This window comes from Calidris pugnax, unplaced genomic scaffold (genome assembly GCF_001431845.1).
Source record: "Calidris pugnax isolate Ruff unplaced genomic scaffold, ASM143184v1 scaffold44, whole genome shotgun sequence".
NCBI lineage: Eukaryota > Metazoa > Chordata > Aves > Charadriiformes > Scolopacidae > Calidris > Calidris pugnax.
The window spans coordinates 32,890,028-32,908,590 of NW_015094506.1; the positions used below are offsets into that span (position 1 = coordinate 32,890,028).

At 38.4% G+C, this 18,563-nt stretch overlaps 1 protein-coding gene across 1 annotated transcript in view; it reads right to left on the reverse strand.

Moving 5' to 3' along the window:
* The window catches only part of CTTNBP2 (cortactin binding protein 2), a 90,292-nt gene that overhangs the window by 70,754 nt on the left and 975 nt on the right, over positions 1-18,563 (reverse strand). Inside the window, exon 2 of the mRNA XM_014964029.1 lies at positions 6,408-6,515. Within this exon, the coding sequence (XP_014819515.1) occupies positions 6,408-6,515 (108 nt within the window). The remainder of the gene's footprint in view (positions 1-6,407; positions 6,516-18,563) is intronic.

An 18,563-nucleotide genomic window follows, 5' to 3' on the forward strand; every position in this document is an offset into this window, starting at 1 on the left:
CCTCAAATCACTGCCCTTCCTTCGACTAAGGCCCTAAAAACAATATGACTTTTCTTACCCAGCTGTCTGGTTTTATACCACCTATTTCTGAAAAGTTTAGATCTTGCTGAAACTGGCTAAAAAATTCAAGAGACATTGGTACAAACACATACATAGAAGATAAGCTTTCCTTCCTTAGGAAGTTAAGGTAAAAATTAAATACAGTAGGGCCTACAACCTACAACCAAATTCACCTTGCTGTTCTTACACCATCCTCCTGGCCCAGCCACCACATGCACAAAATCAGGTGATTTGGAGCTCACTTAAGCTCAGAGAAAAGCCATCGCTGTGAAGCAATACCATTGATATTGTCAAATCCAAATTAAACAAAAATATATCTATTGCTGGTATTGGCAATTCTTTTAGCAACATTTTTGTTTCATTGGTGACTTCTCCCAACAATCTGAAGAAGTTGTTCTAAATCTATGCAGTGCAGTATATTAAGAACCTAGTATGATAGGAATTTGCACTTTTTTGTTCACATTAATTACTGCATACCATAGAAGCAAGAATAATGTAAATTTTGATTTTACCACTCACCACCTAATGACATTTACATAGTCAAATAAAGTTATTAAATAAAACAAACAAAAATCCCAACTATGTTGGGATTTAAAATTTTAGGTGGAAAATAACCTACTAATGATTTAACTTTATGAGAGAATCACCACTAAAAGCAGCATTTAGTATTTGTAATTCCACGCCTGACAGCTAACACTAGCACTTCATCATATGAGGGTCAATGCACTTTAAAAAATCCTCTAGGAAGCAGGCAGATAAAGCAAGCACTTTATGGCTGGAAAAAAACCCAACAACAAATGAATGCTCTATTTGAGGTCACAGTTGCGGGAGGCCAGACCTGTGCTTTGATTATGTGGCCACATTACCTCCACATTAAGAATATATTATCCCCTTATTACAGGCAGGCAGTTTATTTGGATAATTGAGACAGATGGAGGCAGTAGCTATAGTTAAGTCTCCCTCCTTTTCTAACTATATGCACTTCCAATAGCAATTAAACAGCGTGTTATTTCTCATTAGTGAAATAACTTTAATGATTTAAATGTTAAACTGAATTTAACTTTAATTGGCATGCAACCTTGATCACGGAGCTACTAAAAGAAAGAAATTACAGATTCAAAAAAGAACCATCTTAAGTCATTTGTTGTAGCAGTTATATAAAACCATTGTCCTAATGAGAAAGATTTACACAAAGATCACCTGCTTTGAGATGAATCCTGATGTTGCCCTCTGCAGCAAATTAACTGTTCACTCGGGGAATAAATCTGGAAGTTTAACCCTACATGTGACAAAGGTTCTCTTCTTCCAAGGCCACTGGTCCTCAGAGGGCTGAACTTGTCCAGCAACTTTAATTGCACTGACTGATAATTACTGTAACTTTTTCAAATCTGAGTTTCTCTTTGATATTCCAGACAGCCAATGTTCTTAAAAAAATAAATACTGTTCAAATATACATTAATTCAGCAAAATACTGTGCGTTCTATATTGTACAAATCAGAGTATACTGTAACAAATTTGTACACGCTAAGGGTAGAACTCCCCTCAGCTTTCTCTGTTTATATCAAAGCAACAAAATGCTACTTTTACAGCAATAGTAGGAGACATTGACCCAGTTAGACAAAGTTTCTATCACTGAAACAGGAATCAACAGCCTTTTTTAGAAATAGGAATACTATGTGTCCTTACAGATCTGCAGTTTTGCATTTTATACAAGGAACAATGATGCATTGTGAAAATGTGGAAGATTACAGATGTCATCTGCATATTTCTTACAAATGCAGTTTGGATTTGAAGTTTTGGGTTTTGTTTCAAAAGCAGACTTCAAGGGATCAAAACTTTCTAGAAAATACAATGGAACTTTAAAATACATTATGCACAAAGATGCAATAAAAAGAGTTAATTATTCTATGTGACACCTTGGGTCTGGTTCTCTCAAATTTATGATGTGGCACAAAATTAAACTGCCTTAATAAAAATCTACTACATCAATGGCTTTAACTTTGGCAAGTAAACTTATCTTCTCTCCGCCCCTCAGGATTCATAGTTAATTTAACAAGATTTCTCCCCATAATCCCAAACTACTGGCCTACTAGGACAGAATGGACACTCTGCACTGGAATAATACCTAGTGGACAGACTTAAAATTCCCTAGTTTAATCTTTTCAAAGAGGAGTAACAAATTCTGAAGCCTTTCTGCTTTACTCTCATTGGACTGTGCATTTTTGAAACTAAGCTTTAAATAAGCAGAAAAATCTTAAAAGTGCCAAATGAGGAGTCAGTAGCCATCTTCTCTGATGGCTACTGGTACCAAGAGAAATTAAACTCAGTGTCATAAAATACAAATTCATTTTATGATACAATGAATTCATTGTAAACGAACAGCCAGAGGACAAACATCTGAAGACAATACAATTCTGAAATCCAAGGGCATTCTTTCTGTGTTAAAAAGCAGTATTACAGTGGTACTGACTAATTAAGGATATCATTTTGGAGTTTAATTTCTTTCACTGATACCTCAAACAACTGTGCATTATTTTACAGTTATTTTTTTAAATAAGAAAACAAAAAAACCCCAACCAGCAGTCACAAACCTACCATACATTCATGAGACAATTATTTTAGATTTCTATGAGCTACTAAGTAGTAGAGTTTACACCATATATAGGACTGAGATTCAACACCCAAAACAAAGAGGTCAGAAATATTTTCTGCTTAATCCATCAGAGCCCACGCAGGCAAATTACACTTTTACAATGTATCAAGAAGCATTAAACTGCAATCCTGAAAGGAAAATTTCTAAAATGAGCAAAAAGAATTCATTTAAAACAAGGTTTGAGAAGTGATTTAAGTGAGAACTCCATAATACATACATGTATAAATATAAACACACTATAAAAATAGCATAGAAAATACAAACACACTATAAACATAAACACAGAAAAAAAGCTGCAAACCAGACCAAGAACCAGTAAGGCACAAGTTCCAACTTCATCTTTTCCAAAAATACCATTCCTGCTCCCTAATTCTTACCCCTTAACCCTCTGTCAGAAATCTCTGTTTCATTCCACCAGCAAATACTGTAGACAAGGTGTGGATTGTAATGATATAACATGCATACCAAGAGAAAAAACATTTGGCACTATGAAATCCATGCTCCTGTAAGAGTCAGCTTGAAAGAAACCCTACCTATGGATGTTGCGGGTAGGTGTGGGGGGTTTTGGGGTTTTTGGGGGGGTGGTGTTGTTTTTTGGGGGTTTTTTGTTTGGTTTGTTTTGGTTTGTTTGTGGTTTTGTTTTTTTGTTTTTGTTTTTTTTAACACAACTGGCTTTAAAGACAGAGAAAAAACATCACATTTGTCTCACATCTTCAGTAAAGCACATGATGTGGCTTCACACAAAATTAGTGAAGTGGGAAACAAGAGAGGTCAGTGTATGAATTTCTACAATGGGAAAAGTACAGACTGACAAAGATGCATCAAACAGGTCTAGATACTTCATGCTATGTGCAGATTAAGAGCAGTGCCATGTGAGTCACTCTTTGATTATATTCACTGTTGTCAGTTCTTCTGTGATCAGTTAAGACTGATTCACTTTAATGCCAGAACTTTCCAGGAGAGGTATTTCCAATAGATACATAAGGACTATTCATTGCACAATTTTACAAATACTCAGTGAAACAGTGCAAAATGAGTATGCATAAAGGTACACACATATAGGAATGACGTATTTAAACTGAAGTGATTAAAGAGAAAAATCTGAGATGACATCCACAAGAATGAACAGTTACTTTTTAAGAGAAGATTAAAAGATCCAGTTAGAAGATTAAAAGATCCAGTTCTGCAGTCTTACAAAAAAGACGAAGAATATATAAAACTGGTTAAAAAATTTATATACCACAGTGACTGTAAACTGGCAGGAAGATCATTTAAGAGGAAAAAGACAACACACATGTTATTTGTATGGGACTGGAAATTTTCAGGCTTTGACCTACCAGAAAATTTAGGTTTTGAAACAGCTCTGCAGTAACTAACAGTAACTAACAAACAAATAAAAAAACCAAACCACCCAAAACAACCAACAAACCAAAAATCAAAACAACAAACCAAAATGTTCCCCAAACACACACTCACAAACTTTCCTAATTTTGAAACAGAGCTTAATCAGTTTTGAAACAATAACACAGGAAGTCTTTTCCCTTACATGAGAACCATTTTATTTTTGCTTTAAGGATACACAAAGTATGAATGCCAATTTGCTGAAACAAATCAAAGTATCAAATTTGACACAACTCCAGTGGAATTCTCTTGTTATTCACTTTTTAAAAAGACCTATATTTTGCTATCTAGTAGCCTATTTTGTATGCTGCTTGGAGACTCCAGCTGCTAATACTGCTGACTTGCAGCTTCCCGAGAAAGAAGCCAGAAGATCCGAAAGTATCGTATTCCAAGATATCAGGCTACAGTTCATCAGCAGGTATAACTTCCACATTTTCCAGTACTGGTACAGCTAACCAGGCAAGCTGCCTGGAAGATTTGAGTTCCACGTGGATTTTGGTTAGAGGATATTACTATGAAATACAGAAACCCGAAACTGAGATGCAGCAGGAAAAAAAAAAACAAACAAAAAACCCCACAAAAAATCCCCAAAAAACCAAAAACAAAGCAGAACCAATTTTCAACATTTATACATCTTAACTGAAATGGAGGTATTTTTATACTGATTTCTATTAGTCATCAAAAGCCACGATGTACATGCTACCTATTTCAGCAGGTGTATGGGAATCTGATGTAGTCTTTTTCTCTCCTGGAGTTGCACTATCCTGAATATTTAATGTTTACTATCCTTAAACATGTACTGCATTCTTTTTTTTTATTTTTTTTAATTTTTATTCGATTTGAATACATCTGTTATTTGGTATGCAGTATAGTAGTTTGTTAATGAATATGTACGAAAGCAAATTGTCTGAGTATTTTTTTTGCTTTTCTCCAAAGTTGGAACACTAGAAAAAAAAGAGATTCTGGATGTGGTGTGCACATCGTTTCCCCTTTTACAAAACCATAACAGGTATAATAAGAAGTCCTAGTCCAGGCAAATGAGACGTGAAATTGTAAAACAGATAGGTGAAAAGGCAGCAGATTTCAATATATACGTATACCTGAAGGCCAAACACAAAATGACTTCAAAGTGCAGTAATCCCCCAGAAACATATTGCTTCCAGTGTCTTACTGTCATTACAATGAAAATTGTATTTTATAAGAGAGGTTTATACCTATAAAGTCTTTAGTTATTAATGCAGGTACACCAATGAAAGTTGCATTAAAGCTCCATTTGCATCAAGTGATCTGAAGCCACCACAAGACAAATCAAAATTGAATAAAAATGCGTTTATAATTGTTAGCGTGACAAGTGGAAATGTTCCCACACTACTTGATAATCATTACACATGCTACTAAAAACTAGGTGGATACTATCACATTGACTTTTTGCTTTAAGAGATCTTAAAGGGCATAATTTCCCTCTATCCAACTATGAAGTTATACACATTTTCAAACCATGTACAGCTGTTTTGCCCCCTAAACCTGCAGACTGCTTGGCAGCTCTGTTAAATTTTATTTTGCTTTAGACCAATTTGAAGTTATAAAAATTTATCATCTTTTGATTAAAATACAGATTTGTTTGTACATTTCCAGTCAATTTCTAAGCTGCCTTTCAGACTGCAACCTTCTGAAGCAGAAAGTGAACCTTTGCATATGTCCAGCACAGCAAAAATCTAACCAAGTACTTGTGACTGCTCTTAAGAGTATATAACCCGTATTTCACCTTTTATTACAAAAAACAAGCAAGAAAACAAACAAAAAAACCCCAACAACCAAAAACACCACCATGAAAACTTTTCTGTAGGTGGACCTAATCATCCAATTTTTTTTCCCCTCTTCCCATCTCATGGGAAATAAATGCATTGAATTGCCTAGATGCACAAACATATAGATCACTCAAACAAGTGATGAATGGACTGAATTTGCCTTTCAAGCTATTACTTCTTTTCACAGATAACAGACTCTATAATACAAAAGAATTTAAAGAGGAAGTAATTTTGCAGTTTTCACACTTGTTTTTCTGAAAATTTGTTGGTATTTTATACCAAAATTACATAGAATTACTGAATGGCAACAATTAAACAAGAACATATTTTGTGATTACTGAGATTTAGTCAACCTAAAACTTAAAAAACACAATTTACTCTTCCACTAATAATATTGTATGCACAGTGTAAAGGAAGTGGCAAAAGAGAATTACAAAAAAAAAAAAAAAAAAAAAAAGGCAAACCACAACAACCCAGTAACTTACCCGCAAGGCTTCAATTACAAGGTCTCGTGCTTCTAGTTCTCCTTCCATTATACTCAAAAGCATCCGCAACTCTGGTTTGCTCAAGTTATCCACATCAAACTCTCTTTTCTGTAAGAAACAAAACACCGATGAACACACTAACTGATTACAATAGTTACTGTATATCTGAAATATAAACTTATCAGCATCCTAATTATTGGTTCCTCAAACATCTATAACTGTAAAAAGCAGAAGCGTCTTCATTTGTAGTATATATAGTCAAAATTAACAGCAAATTGTCTGATTCTTTTTATTTGATGTGAAGAAATTAAAAGCCCACCAGTATGGCACTGTTTCAAATCCTACGGTTGCAAGGAGCTGATCCTGCAAAGTCTCATGAATGACAACGGTGAAATGTCAAAGAAATTAACATTGTGACTAACAGTTCCCATGTGCAGCCTCACAGAGACCAAAACAGGTCAGCAGATCCGAAACAGCACGTCAGGGATGAAGGGAAGAGAGGGAGAAAGAACTTAGACCACAGCACACCCCATCCAGTGTAACCTGTGCCTCGCTTGCAAGCAACTACCAAGTCCTCAAAGTATACTGGGCTGAATGGGAATTTTTGAAGAGCAGCTTGTGAAAAGACATGAAATCTTATCTGTAAGCTTTCTTTGCAGTCCCATTTGTTTGGCTGGAGGGTACAGTTCAGGTTTAATAGGCACTGACAAACAACAGTTCATAGCAACAGTATCTTCTCAGTCCACACTTACCAAGACCAGTGTGAGTCTGACTTCCACTGCTCTCAAGACAGTAGAGCAAGTTTATACTGATGAATAAGATCACTGAGCACGTGTGCACACACTTAAACACTGCCTGCTGGGAATATCAGTATGGCTTCTGTAAAGCCAAAACCACCTCGCAATCTGCCACAGTTCTGTAACAAGGTCAATAGACACATGGGTGAAGGGGATCCAATGGACATAAATATATTTGAATTTTCTAGAAGTACTGGACAAGGTTCTATACCAAATATTATTACAGAAACTCCTATCCAACAGTATTAGATGAAAAGAGACTTCATGGAGAGGCAGCAAACACTATCGGTAACAACCACCTTTCAAGATGGAGACAGGTAAGCAGTGAGGCACCTCTGGGACCAGGTTTTTTTGACTTCATCAATAAGATGGAAAAAGGATAGAGAAGTGGCAGGAACATCTACCTCTAGTGGGAGTTGGCACATAATTCCTCACCTACAAGGTTAGCCTCCTCATTTTGCCACTATATAAAACCCTGATAAACCCACATCTCAAGTACTGCATAAAGTCCTCATCTAAAGGTAGAGAATTGGCCAACTAAAAGAATGAAGAGAGAAGGACTAATAACTACATGAGGAAAGCCTGCAAGGCTGGAAGTCTTGATTTTGGAGGTAGGGTGGGGGAAATGTTATTAATATTTTAAAAAATCACAACGGTAGTAGATAAGATTAATACAAATCACTTGTTCAGCAATATCCACCTTGATAACACAAGTAGACACTTGGTGAAATTAGAAGGGGAACATTTTTAACGGAGAGAAAACAGTATTTATTCCACATGCCAGATTCAGCTGACCTGCTTGATTTCCAATACGTTATTCACTGCAATGGAAATACTACAGTCCTTGCTATGATGCAGATTTATCTCCTAGCAAAGCCCAGCTACCTTCAGTATGAAGTAATCAGTTGCCAAATTAGCTGAACTGCCTATCTGGATATACCATCTATTTTCCCTAAAGGATGTAAAATATAAGAGTTCATCTACCCACAAGCTTAACTTCATCACAGAAAAAAGCCAATAAAAACTAAAGCTAGTACAATTTCTGCTTTTCCAAGCAAGAAGAGGGCAGAACAGTTGTTCTTCCCTCAGGCTAGAGGGTCATAGCTCAAAACTACCCAAAAGCTGTAACTGTATTAGATTTACTCTGTGTTCCATTATTACTTTGTAGTTAAAACAAACGGCTAGTGAGAACTGTATGCCAGAACTTTAGAACTGTAGCTATTTGCATTCAATGTACGTTGGATTGAGCTTCTTCATTTATATGAAAAGCATGGATCAACAAGAGGAGCAATGATTTCTATCTGTATTTCTGTAACTGTTTTGGGGACAGGGCCATCCACCCCAACTAATAATTCTACACTGAGCAATAGCTATCCTCTATTTTTGCTGCCTCGGTCACCTATTTCTCTAATCCAAGAGATACCTCTTACCCTCCATGCCGGAGGATCAAGAAAAACAACTGGTTCCTCTGAAAGCTTTTTCCCAACATACCCTGCCAGGGTGCTCCTCACAATTCTTCCATACAGTGCTCACCAATGTATGGACCTGTATAAAGTGAGAAGTTACTAAACATACAGAGTTCCTTGTGTAATTTAGTGCCAGCAGACTAGATTTTACCTTAGAGGCCGCAGCAGATTTCACTCTCAGCACTTCTAACTAAAACTTAATTCAGTCAGGTAGGAGGATGCACTTATTCACCCTCCTTCTTCTATGAATCACTTCATAATATCTAATAGCTCAAGGACAGCTGATTTACTCATATAACTTCCTTTATAATAGAGGAAAACTGTCTCCATTTCTCACATGGAAACTGATGCAGAGATGTCAACTTTTTTTTTTTTTTCAAAGCACACAGAAATCAAGGAGTGTAAAACACAGTATTCAGTATTCTTTTCAGTCTCCATTCAGTGGTTTAACCACTGCATTAACTTCCCTCTCTAAAATGTGCTTGCCTCCTCTGACAAAAAAGGCACCCAAGGTTTGCAATAGACAGCTACAAAGTTAAGAAGGGCATCCACAAAAGCACAGTGCAAGAAACGTGATCCTACTCTTTTCTCTGAGTCAGTAAATTCAGCTTGTCAGAAGGTGTAACACAGGGTAGTTCTTCATCAAATGACTGATTGTACATGACAGGTGAAACTTTTCATTTCTGCAGTCTTCCACAAGACATAAATGAAAACATACATTCTTAACAAACCAGAGGCATTTTTCAACATATGTGATGCAGTGATGTGCTTTTTTAACTAAGTATCTGATCAAGTAATTAAAGTAAATTTTGTTCTCGTACACACCCTGAACTAGAACATATGAAAAGACAGCAATAACAAGCAATTGAAGGTGTTGTCTGGTAATTTATACTTAGATATAAATAAACACAAAACCAATAATAGAAAGACATACCAACAAGATACACAGGTTAGTTTTTATATTTTTAATTTTAAAAACCTGAAATAAGAACTAGCAAACCCACTTCCTGTATGAACAGTTCTAGCACATCTGACTAAAAGACACTTAGCTGAGCATCCTGTCTCCAAAAGCAGCCAATAACGGATGACCAGAAATCAGTACCAAAGAAGGACAAGCACATGATGATACTTCCCAGAAATGCTCTCCCAGCCTCCAGCAATTTTCAGCTTATGCACCTTCTGGGCCAGAAATTGTGATTTTGCACATGGCAGCCCTTGGCTGACACATCTGCTGTGAATTTGCCCCGTGACTTTTTTAATTTCTAGGTAGTTTTAGCACTCACACCATTCCACAGCAGAACTACACATTTTATGAAGAACCATAACCTTTGCCATCAGTCTGCCAGCAGCTACTTTAGTTTGACACCTTCTGATTTAATAAACGCAGAAAACCTAATCTATTATTACCCACACTCTTCATGCTACACACTCTATCAGAGAAGTCTTCACATACACATATAGAACAAACAAAATTTCCCCAAACTGGTGTCCAAAATCAACCAGAAAAGACACACAAACAGAAAAGGTGAAATAAGAATTTAAGAGCTTTTTAGGACGAACGCGAAAATAAATCAACTTTGGGGAGGAAGTACCTGCCATCCATTCATAGAAGAGTTATTTTAGTGCACAGCAAATGACATAAATCAGATGTGCATCATTATTTTACCATTAAATAAAAATATGACCCATCATTTTTCAAGTCTTGTTTATGAATAATTTTACGCCCACTGAGTCTTTTTTATCATAACTTTATCTGACACATTCCGAAACCGGAATGACCATTTTTTTTTCCAGTATTTTTAAGGACATCTCAGATTTGCTCACTATGGGTAAGCAACCTTGAATGCCCTCACACAGGGTAAGAGCATTCATGGCACTTGCTGAAGAAGCTACCACACCTTCTCCCCACGCACATCTCTGAATCAGTCCTTATGGAGCTACAATACAGCTGGACCAAAACACATCATTTAAAGATTTATGTATCCTCGAGTATAGTTGTAAAAATATCTTTAAGGTGATAAAGCATATGACGTAATAAAACTATCCTTCCTCTTAAACACTTCCCTGACATCTTCTGGGGACCAAAATGACAGTCATAGCAGCCTTGCCTGAAGTTCTTTTTCAGATGGAGCGCTGTTTGCCTAAATCAGAGAGAAAACTGTTGTTCAGCTCTAGAAAAGTAATCTTCCTAACATCTTCCAGCAGAGCAATAAGTCTTAGATCTCCAGAAAATAAAGACTGCATTAGTAGCTCATGGCTTATGTGTCATCTGGGGTTTAGCTACAATACCTCTGGTGGAGTGCCAAGCTGTAACAATTTAACCAACAATTTAACAACTATGTAACCGAGCCATCCCTAATATTGGTTTTATAACACAGATACATGAGTACCTTGCCCAAGGGTGAAATTTGGCATACACAACTGAAACACAAGAGAATTTTTTTCTCTACCTCTTCTGGATTTTAAAATGTCTGGTTTATTTGATTTATAAGAATAAAGTACCTAAAAAAGACTACAACTTAAGTCCTCTATGTCTCTAAAACTCCACGTTATTTTTCAGAACAGTTTTGTAAGGGGTGTGTGTTGCCTGGCAGCAAGTGCACTGACAATAAAGCAAACAGCTAATTAGCCAAAACTCATTCAACTACCTGTGTATGCATCACAAAAAGAGTATAGGCAAAATGATAACCTGCATTGCTAAAGATTAAAAGGAGCTCTACCATGAACCAAAGAGAAGACAAAGCATCTCTTCTGAACAAGAGGATGATTTATGACATCAATGACCAAATTAGGCAGGTGTTTTCCCACCTCCATCATCTTTGGACCCAGAGATGGAAAGAGCATGAAATTGGAAGGTAACCAAGAAGCAGAGGAGAAGAAGGGACTCTTTCCCACATGCAGAGCTCTTCAAAAGTCTTTGGGGTTACATTTATTCCACCTGGCTCCCTCCAAAAAAATAAAAATTTCTTCTGAGGGATTGGCAGTGTCAACACTTTGGTTTGCTGACCTAGCCCAGTTGATAGCACGGACAACTCTAGGAGCTAAGAATGCTGTTCACTGTGCCACCACAGCAACTGTTAACATACTCTGCTGCCTTCAGCAGAAGTCTGAACAGATTCACAGATTCGACAGAGTTGGAAGGGACCTCTAGAGATCATCTAGTCCAACTCCCCTGCCAAGCAGGAAGACCTAGAGCACATCACCCAGGACTGCATCCAGGCAGGTCTTGAAAATCTCCAGAGAAGGGGACTCCACAACCTCCCTGGGCAGCCTGTTCCAGGGCTCTGTCACCCTCACCGTAAAGATGTTTTTCCTCATATTTGAATGGAAATTCCCATGTTCCAGCTTGGGCCTGTTGCCCCTTGTCCTGTCACTGGAAACCACTGAAAAGAGTCTGGCTCCATCATCCATCAACCCACCCTTTAGGAACTTGTAAACATAGATGAGGTCTCCCCTCAGTCTTCTCTTTTCCAGGCTAAAGAGCCCCAGCTCTTTGAGCCTTTTCTTGTAAGGGAGGTGCTCTAATCCCTTAGTCATCTTGGTTGCCCTACATTGGACTCTCTCCAGTAGTTCCCTGTCTCTCTTGAACTGGAGAGCCCAGAACTGGACACAGTATTCCAGTTGTGGCCTCACCAGTGCAGAGTAGAGGGGGAGAATGACCTTCCTTGACCTGCTGGCCACACTTCTCCTTATGCAGCCCAGGATTCCATCAGCCCTCTTGGCGACAAGGGCACATTGCTGGCTCATGGAGATCCTGCCATCCACCAGGACTCCCAGATCCTTTCCCTCTGTAGTACTTCCCAGAAGATCCACCCCTAGCCTATATTGATACGTGGGGTTCTTCCTCCCCAGGTGCAGGACCTTACATTTGCCCTTGTTGAACTATAAACAAGATAAACTATAAAAGCCACAGTTTTGTGCTTTCCCTAAGCAGAACAAAGACAAAAACCAAGTTAGCTGTGGATTAATCACAAATAACCATGGAAAACAAGCTCCTTCCTGCTCAGAAAGCAGCTATGTAGCCTTTTTAAAGATGGAGCTGGGTAATAACCCAGGACTTTGGAAAGAAACCTGTGGAGCATAATTGAGGGCTAAAGTGGAGAAACGTAGGGGAGAAGTATAAAAATGGTGTACAGGAAAACACATAGGAAAAAGTTGTCAAAAAAAAAATAAAAAAAAAAATAGTCCTTTCAAAGGGAAGCGAGAGGTACATATCTACATTTGTTACACATTTTATATTGAGTTCCATTAAATACACAAGAATCCTCTTGAGGATTCACAAAGCAGACTTCCACCATGACGCTGTAAAACCAAAAAGGTTTGCTGTTACTTATTAGGCTATACAAAACAAACTTTTAATATTATGATGACCTCACATCTGTCAGACCCATGAAACAACTGCACCAGGGAAACACAATCCAATTCACACATTGTACAACCTCAAGTATGTCCCCTCAGGTACAGCTCTTCTGACCAAGTATAAAGATCTGCTGACTAATTTTATTTAGTTGCCTACATAGAAGTACCTAGCACAATTTGAAATGTCCAGGGGATCAGAAATATCTTTTTGGGACAGGATGCAAGATTTAGGTTAATCATCCACCCCACCTGGACTGGTAGCAGGCGGCCAGCTGGAATACCCCAGAGTGTCACATATGGGCTACTAAAGGAAGCCCTTAAGACAGGACTAAGAGACCTAAAGGCAGGTGTGACTACGTAAGCGAGGTACCTAATGTCCCTTTCCTGTTTTCAATGGAGAACTGATCTGTCTTGTCAAAACAGCCAAGAAAGCTATTCAGCTAACCAGAACTGTTTTGCTGGTGGATCCACTGACTGACTGTAATAGGATATCAAACACTGTGCACACATGTAGACACCTAAATGTAAGTGTCTTGAACCCCATCCATACCTCCAAGAGTCAGCAGCTTAAGTCACTTCACTCAAAACCAGAGAAGCTCACAAAGCTCTTTCTAAAACACGTTATTCCTTCTAACCACTTACTTCCCTCCACCAACTATAAAAGGAAGTTTCAAGACCTAGTTCAATATAAACATGGGTATGTGGTCAAATGAATCCTAACCTTTTCTAATACAGAAAACACTGCAAACAGAGAGAGTATTAAAAGAAGTGGTTATAATATCCATACAGTATTCATGAATACTTCAGGGAAAACCACAGTTTATTGCTTTGGCTCTGGAAGGTTTGTTCTTTAGTCTGAAACTAGGGTAAGAGTCTGTGGCCACAGGCTTCTCCAGAAATTATTTGACACAAAAATACATATCCATTTCCCACCCCATCCAAAATCAACATAAGAAGTAAGATGAGACCTATAGGAATGTCCTTGGCAACAGAAACAAATATGAAGGCAGAGAAGTATTTTTCAAGGAAAAGCAATGCTGTGGAACTTGCTCCTCAACTAAGACCAAGTTTCTTGCTGGAGAGAATATCATCTGATCCTAACATCCAGGACTTATATAAAACTTCATACAATCATATCTGACGGGTCATGAGGGGACTGTACATGCATTTAATTATGCCCATCCATTAGCTCAATAACTTTTATTGGATTGTTCCTCACATGAAGTTACCTACTTATTCTGTCCTCCTCTTCCCCAAGCACAGCTCCTTTGCTTTCTGGATTTTTCAAAGGTTTTCTTTAAAAGGTACGGGGGAGGTTTTGTTTAGTTGCTGTGGGTTTTTTTGGCTTGAGCTAACTGCAAAACTTTTAACAGCTTCAACATTAACCATAAATATACCTCAGAACTGGGAAATTTATTTTGGAAACAAAAAATACCCCAGCCCCCGACCCCTCCAAAATTAGTAAGACACTGACCTTTACACATACCCAGATATTGTCATAGCTGTTAAAACATGGTTGCAGTCTATTAACAGCAACACAGGTACTTAGTCATTTTTTTATTTCAGTGCAAGTTAGGTAACTGAGTCTTTTTTTATGGACCTAGGCCCACAACCCTTTGATAACCATGTTTAAACTCTCACTTAAAATTATCAGATAATTTCTATTCAGAAAGTCGTTTTCAGATAAGTCACTTCTAAGGCAAATAGTATATGATTAGATCCAGATACAGGCACACGTTGTTGAAGATATCTTAAGAAGTTTTCCAGAAGCTACCTTTAAGTCTTCCAGAACTTTACATCTTACCCTGTGCTACAATAGAACCAAAAATCAATGACCAAGAAAGCTTCAATTGACATACCATAGAGGCAGTAGCTCTTTCCTAAGCCTACTTGATACCTTCCTGTTTACATATTCAAGGATTCCACAGGTATTGTAAATCAACTGATCCCTTTCTTGAGCAGAAGTGGGTACAGAGGCAAACCTCAAACTGTTGGCTTCCTGAGCTCTTTCCTTCCTGTCCCAATTTCCATCTCTATTCTGATCTTGCTGTATCACCTCTGAGGCCAAAGCAAGGCTTACACAAATGAAGTCAAAGTGGTTGGGAAAACCACAGGATGCACTGCATCCCACAGATTTGCACCTCCACGCCACTTTCACACATCCGGCTCGCAGCACTGCCCCTCTGTACTTCACTTTTAATGAGAGGCAGCGTGACAAATCCACATTTGGAAGAGAAAGGGACATTTACAAAGTGGATTACAATCAGTGGCTTTCTTGTCTCATCCCCCAGGACCTTCCCAAGAAGGGAAGAGAGGCTGTGTGGCAGGTCATGGAGTAGAATGCATGGAAAAGGCAGTGCGATGGTTTGGAGCAGGGGGAGGAGAGGCAGAAAGCAGGTTTGAAGTTTATCACTGCAAGACGGATCAAGACCAATCTCTCATCATAGAGGAGCAGCAGGACTAAGCCAGACAAAACCGTGCTGTCTCTGCATCTCACCTACATGTTGGAACACCACAACAGCACTGGGCAGCTGACTGCATGAAAACAACTTCTCTGAACAATAAGGCTACACTGGGAACTTGCATTCAGAACAGGACAGTGGTGGTTACTCAAAGTCCTTTTGCAAGTGACCATTTTCCTGGACGTAACCCCTAATAAGAGAGGCGGTCTTTACTTTTCAAGGGTTATGGCTCTCGTTTTCTGCTACTTGCAGTGTTTTTCAGATAAGAATCTTTCCATCTGATCTAAATCAGCCTGTATAATTGATCTGATCAAACCATTTTTTGCTATTTCACTACATTGACCAGATGGCAGTTCTACTGCAAGAGTTCTTGCAGATCGATAGAATGTGAACATACTACCAAGCTAAGCATAAAATCCTACACAACATCACCACGAAGTGTTATGAAGTTTCTCTCCATTTATCAATTTTTTATAATACTGTCAGGTTTTTTTCTGTAGTGCAACTTCTTTGCTCTGTTACGTGACCCACAGCAACCCAGACTGATCCTTTTGGGTACGCACACATCATTCTCAATGAAATTTTGATTGATGAAGACAGCAGCAAAATCCCTACTCACTTTAGAGGAGTCAAGATTCCACTCTACCAACATCTTTTATATGTACAGCTTTACAGACAGCGGAAGGTGCTGTCTTTCAGAGAAAAATATTGTTTATGCTTTTATAACTGGTCAAGAAAAATCAAACCCAGAAATTTTACTGAATAATTATAACAAACTTTGTGTTTGATATAAGAAGCTTTTCACAGGCTTTGTTAAAGCTACATTGAAGCTGTAACGTGTGACAAGTCAGCCCTCTATGCGCAGCAGGCTGATGTTCAGCGTTTCAATAAAAGGACTGTCAAATTGGATTATTTCTTGCTATTATATAATCATTATTGGTAGATATTATGCAGATGGAAGCCATTCAAAGATGTTTTAAAATACAGACATATGTTTTCTCTCAATTCTAGTCCAAATTGCACCAACACAATTTCCCTGGCTTCAGTGCAATCATGCTGTGCAGGTATGAAAAAGGACCAGAACCACTCCCCTGCCATTTTTTCCTTGTCATCCTTGCCATGATAAAAATACCAGTATTTTGTGGGAAAGAAGTGGTGGGCTTACCAAATGCTGTGCTCCATCCAAGGAGACTCAGAATGACAAGATTATAGGCTTTGCTCCTACAGTTAACACACTATGGAACAGTCTAGGCTTTCCAGTCAAATTCCCTGCTGAATGTAAAAAAAGGAGGGAGAGGGGCACTTTTAATCCGTTTCTACGTTGCTTCTAAAAGCAGCAAAAAACATCTTTCTTTCCAGTGGTGTTACTGGTAGTGGACCAAGATGCAATAACAGCATTTAGTATCAGCACCTACTGTGCTGACCTGTGTTATACATCTCCTGCTTATACCATGAAATTTACACATTCGTATATTACACACACCCCCATACAAACAGTATTTGTAATTGTGTGTCAGTTTTTTACTGCACCAATTTGTGCAATCAGGATTCTGAGAACTTAAAAAAAAATATCTAAAATTATACTGAAAACAATATTTTGTTATAAGTTGAAGTTCAGTCTGACTTACAAGATAGTCACCCGGATGTTTACTGTCATCCTAAAAGTAAGCAAGATGACCCAATTCATAATTCTGTGTCTTGAGTTTAAAGACAGAAAAAGATGTTCATACTAAGCCTCCAAAAGAAATATTGGAGTATTGTATAAGTATTTTTAAAAATCTTTTCATTCCACGGAGGAGTTCTTTTTACTTTCCTGTACAAGAGATAAACTGAAATCAACAATATAATGTTTATACTAGCAAGGAAAAAAAAATATGAAAAGGAATATTAAATATTTAATCGTAGAATAGTTTGGGTTGGAAAGGACCTAATGACTGAAGGCAAATTTAAAAGAAAAGTAATAATTTAAATAACATTTTTAATTGTTTAAGTATACCTATTCCTTTTGTTAGGGAGCAACACACAGGTTACTTCCTAGCACCTCTTCAGTTTTAAAAAAATAATTTAATAGCAACGTGCAGTGTAGAGCTATCACCCCTACCTTCCACAATGAGAACACCAAATTGCATGACTGGCTTACACTGCACTGCCTAACAAGACAATACTGGAGTGCTATTTGATTATAAGCTACTTGTTTGAGTTATTAAAACTGAAACTTAAGGCAGCAATAATATGAGTATACTAAAGAATTTAGTATAAATACTTTTTACTCAAAACTAGGGCTTTAAAGTATGTAATAGCCTGCTTTTATGAATTCTTACCTTAATATTCATTTATATTATGATTATGTGATTGCTTTAAAATACAGTGATGTTATAAATATTTGCTGTGTAAGGTTTTTGGTTGGTTTTTTTTAAGTAAAACTCAAATTTCCACAACACTGCAGAAGTTAAAACGTGCAAGGAAGACTAAGCACACAGTTGGAACTGGGTTTCAGTTCAGAATTGGTGCCTGTTTGAAAGAAAATAAAATAATAATAATAATAAAATGCCAAGAACCTCAGTTTCGCAGAAACTGGCGTCCTCTCCCTCCGAGGGTCACCACCCCCAGAAACGACCGTAGAACGATAGAATTGTCACGGTTGGAAGGGACCTTTCAGGCCATGGAGCCCCAACCATAACCGTGCCCCACAGTGGTTCTACCGCCCTAAACTTTGCACGTCCCTACGAGGCTGAGCTCTCCCAGCCCCATCTTGGACCCGGCCGCCCCGCTCTCACCGACGGTGGCTGTCAATCGGGAAATTAACAAGGGGCTGATTAGCTCCTGGTCGGTTCCCAGGCAGGACTGACCACGCCGGCTGCGGGATGCGCCGGGCGAGGGAAGAGCCGTCGGGGCTGAGAGGGGTCGGTCTCCGCAGGGGACAGAAGCCGGGGACCCCAGAGGAGGAGCGGGCCACCTGAGGGGACGGACCCCCGGCTCCCCTGATGGGGGTCGGGCCGGAGAGAGGAGCCCGCCATGGCACCACACCGCGTCCCTCCATCTCCCCCGGAGTAGACACACCGGGATGGGGGG